We start from the raw sequence: 11,237 nt of genomic DNA, 5'->3' as shown, positions 1-11,237 counted from the left end.
AGGACAGAAGTGTCCTCTGGATTCTTCAATGTCATCAGGGAAGATGTGTGAGCCTCAGCCTCCCAGCGGCTCAGCAGGGCTCCTTTGGCACAGGTTCTAGGTTTTCTCTGTTTTTCTTACACTTTCTAGTATCCTAGTGGATTCTACATAGCAGACACATTACAAATATGGCTGGTGATTCATGGTTAATTGAAGACTGCAATCCCAAGTTTTGCATTGCTTTTGCAGTGTCCCTCCTTAGCAGATTTCCACCTGAACTGCATTTCCACACATGGCCCGTGCTTGCAGTCTTTCCTGTTTCTACTTCATTGTCTAATCAGATTTTCAGGGGACATGAGTTTGCAAATTTCCATTTTATCCAAATGGATGTTTTGATTTATTTTCTTTTGCCTAAATGTTAGACATTCAGTTTTAATGGGCTTCAAAAATTAATATAATTTATTTTCCATCTTGCCAGTGCAAAACCAAGGTGTTCTTAAGACAAAGACTGGAATCAGGAATCCTTTCTCTTCTTTTACTTTTGTTTCTTGAATCAGCAGGAAGAAAACAGTTCTGTAAACATGTGGGGGTCTCTGTCCCTGTGTGCATGGACACACTATTTTATCCCACTCTGAACTGGCTTCACACCCGTCAAGTACAAAGTGGTCTTCTTGCCAGTTCAGAATGGAGATTCCCGTAACATCTGCACTTTCATCAAGGCCCGTTTCAGCTGCTCGTAGGTTACAAACATCATCACATTCCAGGCTCCCAAACGCAAAAAGGAGGGTGTGAATCTGATGAGGAAAACCAAAATGTTAGCTGGAGTAGGCTTAGAGACAGAAGCAGACCTCCCCTTGCCCCCTGCTTCACAGCAGACGTGCTGCTGGGCCCGGCGTGCTTTTAGTCTTGCACATTTTCTGAGACCTGTTCAGCCTTTTCTTTTTCTGCTGGAGGAATTCAGGTAGAAGTTGGAATCAGGAAAGGAAAGAAAACTAACATTTATTTTGAACCAGACTGCTGTTCATACATATTATCTCAGGCAATTCTTACTACAGTCTTATTAGGTAGTGATCATTGTTGTCAGGTTTCATTTTCAGAAACGGAGGAACAGGGAGTTTAAGTAATTCAACTAAAACTATACAGCTAGTAAATGTCAGAGATGGGGTTTAAATGAGTTCTGTTTGCTCTGACTCCACCCTGCCGCTGGGTGTGTGCCAAGGGAGAGGCCTCAGGGTCATTTACATGCTGAGGGGCCACCCCCTAGAGGCCCCTGCCAGGACACCTTGAGGCTGGGACAGTCCTCCCCCCATCTGAACTGAAGCTCCACACCCAGGGCTTTCCCCAGCATGGGCCCAGTTGTGGCACCACATCTAGCTAATCTCCAGAGAGCCTACCTGTCCTGTCAACAAGTGATCCTGTGAGAGAGTCCTTGCCTCAGCTCTGCCCTGCTCTTCAGCCTCACTCTCCACACCCCCCCTACTTGTGCCCTCTGCCCCTGCCAGGCTCAGCTGCTTGAAGTGCCCTGAGGATGCCAGGCCCTCTTCCATGCCTTTGCACCTATTACTCCCCTACTTGGAATATCCCCTGCTCTCTTCTTTGCCTGGCCAGTTGCTCTTCACTCTGTAGGACTCAACTGGGGCACCGTAACCTCAGGCCATGGCCTTTCCTTGAGCCCCCTCACAGGGGTATAGTGAAAAGGCCACCACTGTGAACACTGGAGTCAGATCTGACTTCAATCCTGGATCTACCAGTTTCTACCTTTATCTAAGCGTCAGTTTCCTGGCTCAGTGTCACGAGTATGACATGAATTAATGTTATGAAGCACACAGCACAGGACCCAGTACCAGCAAGTGCTCAATAAATGTTACATAGCTGCCTGCTGCTCTTTGCGGGAAGCATCCCATAGGGCCTGGCATGTGTAAGATGCTCAATACATACTAAATGAGTGAAAGAGTAAACTGAGACCAGTGGCTACAGCTGAAGACTGAAATGACAGAGGCACGTATAGAAGAGGAACAATCTGTCAACTGAAGGAGAGTTTCATCGTGTCATTCCCAGGCTTGAGAACTTACAGTGACTTCTGTTTGCTGGTTGTGTCTACTCTAACATCAGGAGATATAAATTGTCTGCTGAAGGAGGAGAGGAGGCTCACCCTTTATAGAAGGCTGTGGGCCCTTCTTGGGCCACCATCCTCAGCATGCAGTCTAGGGGGCTGTAGTACCGGCCTGGGGGTGAGTTCATATACCGGGTCTTTACCACATCCACTGGGGAAGCCACCACTGTGGCACAGAAGCCAGCTCCAAAGGCAGAGACAAAGTGGCAGGGGAAGTTGTCTGTAGAAGGAAGGGAAGGAACAAACATCAGGTTGTGAGACGGGGGAGTATGCCTGCTTTCTGTCCTGTGTGTGTTCATCTTTGGACACCAAGTGCACTCTGACCTCCTCGAGAGTAAGAACAGCATTTCCCGTGTCTCCCACAGTGCCCAGGCCTGAGAACTTGGTAAATCCTGGAGAAATAGAACCATTACATCCAAGAACTGGAAAGTTTACAGCCTAAGTACCTCATCTGCTAGATGAGGAAACTGAAGCCAGAGAAGGTGAATGACCCCCACATGGCAAGAGGAGGAGCTGGGCTGGCACCTTGGTCTCTTGCCTCCAAGTCCAGGGTCCCTTCTTACTCATCACAATAATGTACTGGTTTTAACACTGGGACTGCCACCCCCCACCCTCACTCCCACCCCCACTGCCCATTTGCCTCTGGGTGGTATCCACTCTTAAGAGGATACCAGGTTCCCTCCCTCCTGGGGCCCACAGGGCTCTGGGCAGGGTAGGCAGGCTGTGGCGAGGAGGCTATTTCAGCCTAGAGCCCACAGCCTCACCGGTCAGCAGGTGATAGTCTAGCAGCTTCTCCTTGATGATGTCATAGGTCACCATCTCAGCACAGTTGACAATGGCATTCCTTGTGATGTTGGGCAAAGTTCCTGTTAGGAGTGGGGATGGGGCTGTTGAATGGGGAATGGGAGAACTGGGCACCCTAGCTGCAACGCCACAGAAGTAATTTCTCCCAGTTACTCAATTTGGGTGGCAGAGTGCCCCATTCCAGCCAGAGGAGCCCACCCCAGCTGAGCAGATTCCATACCTTCCTTTCTAGCATTTAACAACTCTTGGATTGTCCATGTCCTCATTAGGGACAGAAAACAGAGAAGCCCATTTGTGTTTGTCTGGGCCACATTTTGGAGGACAATTGGCAAAAGTTGTTAAAATTAGAATATGCTTCCCTGAGATCAATCTGGAGCCAGAAAGGAAGTCTTTCTTTGCAGGAGGGAGGCCAGGCTGTGGGAAGAGTATAATAGTAGGTGTCACTGACAGGGCACTTGGAGAGAGGCAGGTCCAACCCCCTCATTTCACAGATGAGGACTCAGGTTTGGGAGGACACATGCAAGTAAGTGCAGAGCCAGGCTATGACCCAGGTGCCCCATCCTTAAGCCAATAGGCTCCTAAACACTTTGTGGGGTCACTTGTTTCTTTTGCAAGGGCTCATGTGACCCCAGGTCCACATATGGGAGATATTCCAGCATTTGTCAGGGTGGCCACTGTGTAGACCCGAGGAGAATTCTGAAGTCTTTGCTCCTAAGGAAGACTCCTCCTCCCCACCTCTCCCTGCCCCGTACGCCTCACTGGTGTGCCCCTCCGATTGCTGCTGTACCTGTTTCTTCTCTGTGCCCTGCAGTTACCAACCTTAGACCTTTTCTTGGACGTCCTTTCCCTTCCATCTCCACACATCTGGAATCTAGTTAGCCTTGAGATCCGACCTAAATATCCCATTTCCCTCTGTTCTTTTGGAACCACTGGAATAGCACCATGCTGGAGGCCCCGCCTTGCTTGCTTCCCTGCCCCATCCCTAGGAAAGACTGGAGCACGGCACCCAGACCAACCTTTCCACAGGCCCCTGACCCCTTCCTCTTTGGCGATTGTTCTGTAGGCATCCATAGTCCCACTGTATTTCCGGTCACCCCTGGGACCTATCTGTATGCTGGCCTGGAATCGGACCTTCACCACATCTGTGGGCTGGGCACAGGTTACCGCCATGGCCCCTGTGGTGCAGCCAGCCAAAATCCGGGTGGCGACGCTGCAGTCTGAGGAGATGGAGAGGAAGAAGAGAGGGGTGGGCCAGTGTCCTGAATCAAACACCCCAGTGGGATTTATGCTGTTCTTCATGGGGCTGCCCCTGCCCAATGCCTGAGCTCTTTTCTTGGATTTGGTTTTTGGAGCTTCCTTGCTGGCCATTCAGTCTCCTCACGAACATGTTACCAGCGTCCCCAGGCCCCAGCTCTGTTTCTCAGCGTCCGGACTGCCCTGTCTTCTAACCCACATGTCTAGATTCTGCTTCTGTCCAGCCCAGGCACTCACGCTGTGATCCTTTGGGGGTGTAGAACTGCTTCACGGAGTCGTAGAGGCCGATGCGGATGGAGGCGAAGCTCATCTGGCGCTGCAGGCCGGCCACCAGCCCGTTGTAGGGGCTGCGGGGGCCCTCGGTGCGCACCATGGTGAGGAGGGTGCCCAGCACACCGCGGTACCGAGCGCTGCAGGTCACCCAGGCCGCCTGCTTCTCCCCCTGGATCTGAGGGCCAAGCGGCAGCGGCGTGAAGGTGGGGCGGGAAGGGGTGGTATGCACAGGGAACCTGAGAGGGGCTCGACCTGCCTGGCTGGACCCTGGGAACAAACGGGATGACTGCAGCCATCCCCTAGCAGGACAGGCAGCGAAGGTTGGCAGCATTTTACGGTTCACAAAGCAGTGTTGTTATGCATGATGTGGCATTTGCTCCTCAGAACTGATCAGCGGGGCAGATTATTCATCCCATTTTACACGCAGTCCGTGGTTTACCCAAGGTCACAGAGGCAATTCCTTACCTTTACCTCACACTTGACGGTTTACAAAAGAGGAGGCCATGATGGGTCCTGTCACATCATGCCAAGGAATTTGTAAGTGTATATATATATATTTTATTTTTCCTCTGAGCAATGGTGATAGAAAGGTGCAAAGGGAGTGCCTTAAGCAGTGGAGGGAGTGATCAGATCAGCGTCTGTGTCAGAGGATGTCAGCAGACAGTGCAGTCGTGGTGGCAACTGAGTCCTTCTCTGATGTGAGCAATGACCTTTGGCAAAGGGCACCTACCTGTAGGCGGACCTTGGCTGTGTCCAGTGGAAAGGTGAGGAGGTCAGCAAAACAGGCTGCCGTGCCTGCCCCCAGGAGCTTCACAGCTGTTGTGGGAGGCACCTCTGATGGATTCAGTCCAACCATGGTTCCAGAAGGCTCTTCCCAGTCCCTCCAGAGCCCAGGGGAGGCCCAAGAAGAGAAGGTGCTCTGCAGCCCCGGGCTTTAGTGCAGGGAGGAGGCTGCAGGAGGTAAGAGACAGGCCAGAGAAAGCAGATGGAACCTGTGTTCTCTGGTCTGGCCCCCTGGCATTGCCATGCTTAAGCTGTGTGAGTCTGGTCTATAATAACTGGTCACTTTCCCATTCCTTTTCTCTTGTAATCCTCAGCTCAAAACAGACAAAATCTTCCAGCTTGTGATTCCTTTAATCAGAGGGTTTCTGATTAAAGCTGTTTTCCTCCTAACACTGCAGCATTCCCCAAGGTAGAGGGAGACTGGTCCCAGGTGGCTTTGCCACTCTGCCTTCCCAGAGGGCTCTGAGGGTAATGGGGCTGAAGTGGGTCCTTCCTCTGAGGGCAAGGGCAGTTTCAGCTAATCTGTCTGGTTTGGCACATGTCCTGTCTTTGCTCACACCTCCAAGGACGTCCCCTCTCAGCTGAAAAGATGAGCTTCTCAGAGAGAAGAAGACCATTCTTGGGTCAAGGGAATGTGCGGTCTCCCCTGCCCTTCTAGAACTTGTATATGCATGCATGCACAAACATACACACACACACACTCATAAACACACACTTTGTGCCCATATCCATCATACCGCTGGTTAGCCAAGGGCATGTTTGCATCTGAGGGTCTCATTTGGGCCTTGGCTTCTTGGGAAGCTGATACACTGTCATAAGCAGTTCTGGACATCCGTGCATCAGGCTTCTGGAGCTGATGCCACCTCTTAGCTCTTCATATCCACTGGCACCACAACTCATACGTGCCCTTAGCATGCTGGGGTCCTATTTGGTGTCCTATCCCTCAGAGCCAAAGCCAGTCCCACAGAATTGTGAAGTGGCAAAGTGCACCCTTCCCTACAGGGCAATAGAAAGAATTCTGGAGCTGTGGTCAGAAAACCTGGGCTTTGGTCCTATCTTCATGGCCTACTAATTGGAGAGCATTGGGTGCGGCATTTAACCTCTCTTAGGTAAATGGGAATATCATACCTGCTCGCTAGCGGTAAGATGGGTGTCATACAATTGAAGTTGAAATTTTGTTAGATGACGATAGTTAAGAAAATGGGTTCAGACACCAGGAATCATTTTCTTGTTGTTATTGACAGCACATCTATTTCTGGGGTTTCAGATACAGAACTCACATCTTTTCCATTTATGTCCGTCTGAGAAAAATCTCCAAAGTAAATAGTGCTTAACCACCTGCAAAAAATAGAAATGAGTGGCGTGATAACCAGCGATTTGATTCCAAACAGAAATCAATTTAACATTTCTGTTTGATTCCAAACAGAAATGTTAAAAATCAAATTTTTAACATTTGATTCCAAATGTTAAAAATCTTTAAACATTTTAAAGATTTTTAAAATGTTTTCAAGTTGACCATTTAATAAAAATAAATAATAATTTTTTTTAAAAAAAAGGGTGCCAGAAAATAGGGGCTGGGCCAGGTCACCTCTCAAGGCTACTTTTTTTTTTTTAATTTTTTTTAATAAAACCAATCAACTACAATATGAACATTCCTTCTTTTTTCATCACATAGTTGTATATTCATCATCATGATCATTGCTTAGAACATTTGCATCAATTCAGAAATAGAAAGAAAACAAAAAAAATTCATACATACCATACCCCTTACTCCTCCCTTTCATTGATCACTAGCGTTTCAATCTACTAAATTTATTTTAACATTTGTTCCCCCTATTATTTATTTACTTTTAATCTGTATGTTTTACTCATCTGTCCATAAGGTAGATAAAAGAAGCATCAGACACTAGGTTTTCACAATCACACAGTCACACTGTGAAAGCTATATCATTATACAATCATCTTCAAGAAACATGGCTACTGGAAAACAGCTCTACATTTTCAGGCAGTTTCCTCCAGCCTCTCTGTTACGCCTGAACTAAAAAGGTGATATCTATTTAATGTGTAAGAATAATCTCCAGGATAACCTCTTGACTCTGTTTGGAATCTCTCAGCCACTGACATTTTATTTTCTCTCATTTCTCTCTTCCCCCTTTTGGTAGAGAAGGTTTTCTCAATCCCTTGGTGCCAAATCCCAGCTCATTCTAGGATTTCTGTCCCACGTTGCCAGGAAGGTCCACACCCCTGGAGTCATGTCCCACCTAGAGAGGGGGACGGCAGTGACTCTGCGTGTCGTGTTGGCTGAGAGAGACCACATCTGAGCAACAAAAGAGGTTCCCCTGGGGTGACTCTCAGGCCTAATTTTAAGTAGGCTTTGCCTATCCTTTGCAGGGTTAAGTTTCATATGAACAAACCCAAGATTAGGGGCTCAGCCTATTGCTTTGGTTGTCCCCACTGCTTGTGAGAATATAAAGAATTCTCCACTTGGGAAAGTTGAATTTTCAGCCTTTCTCACCATTCCCCCAAGGGGACTTTGCATATACTGTTTTATTCACTCTTCAACACCTTCTGGGATTTATCGAGGCATCACTTTGAACAAACCTACAAAATCTCATGCCCTTGAAATGGCCGACTTCCCAGAAAGGCATGAACAACCAACTTTGACTCAAGAAGAAATAGAGGACCTCAACAAACCAATCACAAGTAAAGAAATTGAATCAGTCATTAAGAAACTCCCCCAAAAGAAAAGTCCAGGACCAGATGGCTTCACATGTGAATTCTACCAAACATTCAAGAAAGAATTAGTACCAATCCTGCTCAAACTCTTCCAAAAATTGAAGAGGAGGGAAACTACCTAATTCATTCTACAAAGGCAACATCACCCTCATACCAAAACCAGGCAAAGATATTACAAAAAAAGAAAACTATAGACCAATCTCTCTAATGAATATAGATGCAAAAATCCTTAACAAAATTCTAGCAAATCGAATCCAACAACACATTAAAAGAATTATGCATCATGACCAAGTAGGATTCATCCCAGGTATGCAAGGATGGTTCAACATAAGAAAATCAGTTAATGTAATACACCATATCAACAAATCAAAGCAGAAAAACCACATGATCATCTCGATTGATGCAGAAAAGGCATTCAACAAAATTCAACATCCTTTCCTGTTAAAAACACTTCAAAGGATAGGAATAGAAGGGAACTTCTTCAACATGATGAAGGGAATATATGAAAAACCCACAGCTAATATCATCCTCAATGGGGAAAAACTGAAAGCTTTCCCCCTAAGATCAGGAACAAGACAAGGATGTCCACTGTCACCACTGTTCTTCAACATTGTGCTGGAAGTTCTAGCCAGAGCAATTAGACAAGAAAAGAAATACAAGCCATCAAAATTGGAAAGGAAGAAGTAAAACTCTCACTGTTTGCAGGTGATATGATTCTATATGTTGAAAACCCTGAAAAATCCGCAGCAAAAATACTAGAGTTAATAAATGAGTACAGCAAAGTGGCAGGTTACAAGATCAACACTCAAAAATATGTAGTGTTTCTATACACTAGTAATGAACAATCTGAGGGGGAAATCAAAAACAAATTCCATTTACAATTACAACCAAAAGAATAAAATATTTAGGACTAAATTTAAAGAGACAAAAGACCTATACAAAGAAAACTACAAGAGATTGTTAAAAGAAATCACAGAAGATCTAAACAGATGGAAGGGCATACCATGTTCATGGATTGGAAGACTAAATATAGGTAAGATGTCAATTCACCTAAATTGATTTACAGATTCAATGCAATACCAATCCAAATCCCAACAACTTACTTTTCAGAAACAGAAAAATCAATAACCAAATTTATCTGGAAGGGCAGGGTGCCTGTATAACTTAAAGTATCCTGAGGAAAAAAAAATGAAGTTGGAGGTCTCACACTACCTGACTTTAAGGCATATTATGAAGCTACAGTGGTCAAAACAGCATGGTACTGTGAGATATGGATCCTCTTTCATTCTTTCGCATGTGGATATCCAATTCTCTAGGCACCATTTATTGAAGAGACTATTCTGTCCCAGGTGAGTTGGCTTGACTGTTGAGGCTACTTTCAGCACTACAATCTACAATTCCGTCTCTCTGGCTGTCTCCTTAACCCCTACCCTCCCACTCAGGCACCCTGGATCCATTTTTGCTGCCACCCTCCCCAGCAGAGACTGTTGTTAGGAAGGAGCCTCCTAAGCTATGATTATCTTGCTGACCACTACGCTAGGCACTGGGGAAGAAAAAATAGGGAATGAATGCAGTCCATCTCTTGTCCTCAGGGAGCTCACATTCAAGTCAGGAAGTCAAAGAGGTGTTAAATTAGCCAAAGAGGATGAAGGAGGTGGAGGGGGGAGGATGGGCTGAGGCTGGAACTCATCAGTGTAGAGGGATAGATTTTAAATCCTGCCCTGTGGGAAGGGGAGCTTTTATTTTGATCCTTTTCAGCATGAATTTGTATTAAGATTTTATTTTATTTTTTAAACTCTTAGAACTGAGATACAATTTACATGTCATGATTGTAGGCATTTTAAGGGGCATTGAGGTATAAAGGATATTATGCTCCAGTTCTGGAATATTGGGCTTGGACAACAGATGCAGGAGATTTCCAGATGGGGATCTAATCTACTGTCTAAGCATACGTATGTCATATCATGTCATTGCCTTGCCTTAAAAATTATTCAATGGCTTCCTATCTTACTGAATTCCTCAATTCCTTTAGGAATTCCTTTAGGAGAACAAAGTCTGAATTCCTCAATTCCTTTAGATTTTTCTCAAATGTCATCTCTTTGGAGAGGCCTTCACTAAGTGTTCAATATAGTGTAAAAATTCCCCATCACTCTATCCTCTTCTCCTCCTCCACTCTTTTTCATAGCACTAACCATCCCTTGAGCTTGTCTACTGCCTAGCTCTCCCACTAGAACACTATGTTCAAGGGAGCAGCCACTTGGTCTGCTTTGTCCACTGCTGTAACCCCAGTGTCTAGAAGAGTTGAAAGAATGGATGGAGACATTAGTGGAACCTCTTATCATCCCTATCCAAGTCCATCCTAACATCATTCCCTTGAGGGGTGAAGCTAGGAGTTCAAATCAGTTAAAAATCAGCACACATTGATGAGACTACACTTCCTTCTCCCAGCCAGGTTCTGTTAGGCACTCTGGGAAATCCAGAGAAGGGGCAAAAATGCAATATGTGGGCCTACTCTCAAGGAACTCTCAGTGAATCTGTGGGGGCATCTCATATACACAGAAATAACTGTAGTGCAAGATGGACTGCCCCCAGTGCCACAGGGAAGGAGCAATCAAGAAGGGAATCAAAGGAGGGAGAGACTATCGGCTTTGCTGTGAGGTGGAATGAGAAAACTTCACGATGGGTGTGAGAGGAGGGTCACATGAATTAGGCCTTAAGGTGGGAAGGATTTCAACACCTGGGAAAGTGGGGAAGGCTCTAGAACTTTCACTGTTCTAGTAGTGGGGAGTACAGACCAAAATGGTGAGAGCAGTAGGGGCTGCCCCTGAAGCCAGTGCTCTCCAACTTCATTGCCTCTTGTTTCTGCCTCCTGAATTAGCACTCAAGAAACCATAGCAGACAATAGACCTTTGCTACTGGCAGGTATTGAAAGTCCAGTGGAATCCTCATCAAATCAGCTCTGTTGAAGCACCTGAGGGATGGGATAGTGGCCTAGGGTAGTAGTGGCCTGTTAATGTTTGCTGAGCACTTCCTGTACCAGGTACTGTGCTAAGGGCTTTGTAGGCATTGACTGATTTGATCCCTTTATAAGGTTTTAAGGGAGTTGTTATTATTCTCCCCATTTTATAAACAAGGGACCTGAGGTTTTAAAGCTTCAGCTAGTCATACAGTTGAGGTGAGGCAACTGGGATTGGAGCCCTGGTTTTGTCTGACATCCAAACCTGTGCCCGTTCACTGCCCAGTGAGTCTCAGATATCAGTGAGAGCTTCAGGATCCCTTGAACTACTTGTTTACC

At 46.1% G+C, this 11,237-nt stretch overlaps 1 protein-coding gene across 1 annotated transcript; it reads right to left on the bottom strand.

Moving 5' to 3' along the window:
- Positions 1 to 496: 496 nt before the first annotated feature.
- On the bottom strand, positions 497 to 6,582 carry UCP3 (uncoupling protein 3). Its single transcript, XM_077113610.1, has 7 exons — positions 6,335 to 6,582; positions 5,154 to 5,374; positions 4,388 to 4,598; positions 3,913 to 4,113; positions 2,857 to 2,958; positions 2,132 to 2,312; positions 497 to 773 (listed from the first exon to the last, which is right to left on the bottom strand). Exons 2-7 carry the CDS (start codon positions 5,277 to 5,279, stop codon positions 659 to 661), a joined length of 936 nt encoding a protein of 311 aa, XP_076969725.1. The 5' UTR covers positions 5,280 to 5,374; positions 6,335 to 6,582; the 3' UTR covers positions 497 to 658.
- Positions 6,583 to 11,237: the final 4,655 nt, after the last annotated feature.

This window comes from Tamandua tetradactyla, chromosome 8 (assembly GCF_023851605.1).
Source record: "Tamandua tetradactyla isolate mTamTet1 chromosome 8, mTamTet1.pri, whole genome shotgun sequence".
NCBI lineage: Eukaryota > Metazoa > Chordata > Mammalia > Pilosa > Myrmecophagidae > Tamandua > Tamandua tetradactyla.
This window is presented reverse-complemented; position numbering and strand designations above follow the sequence as displayed.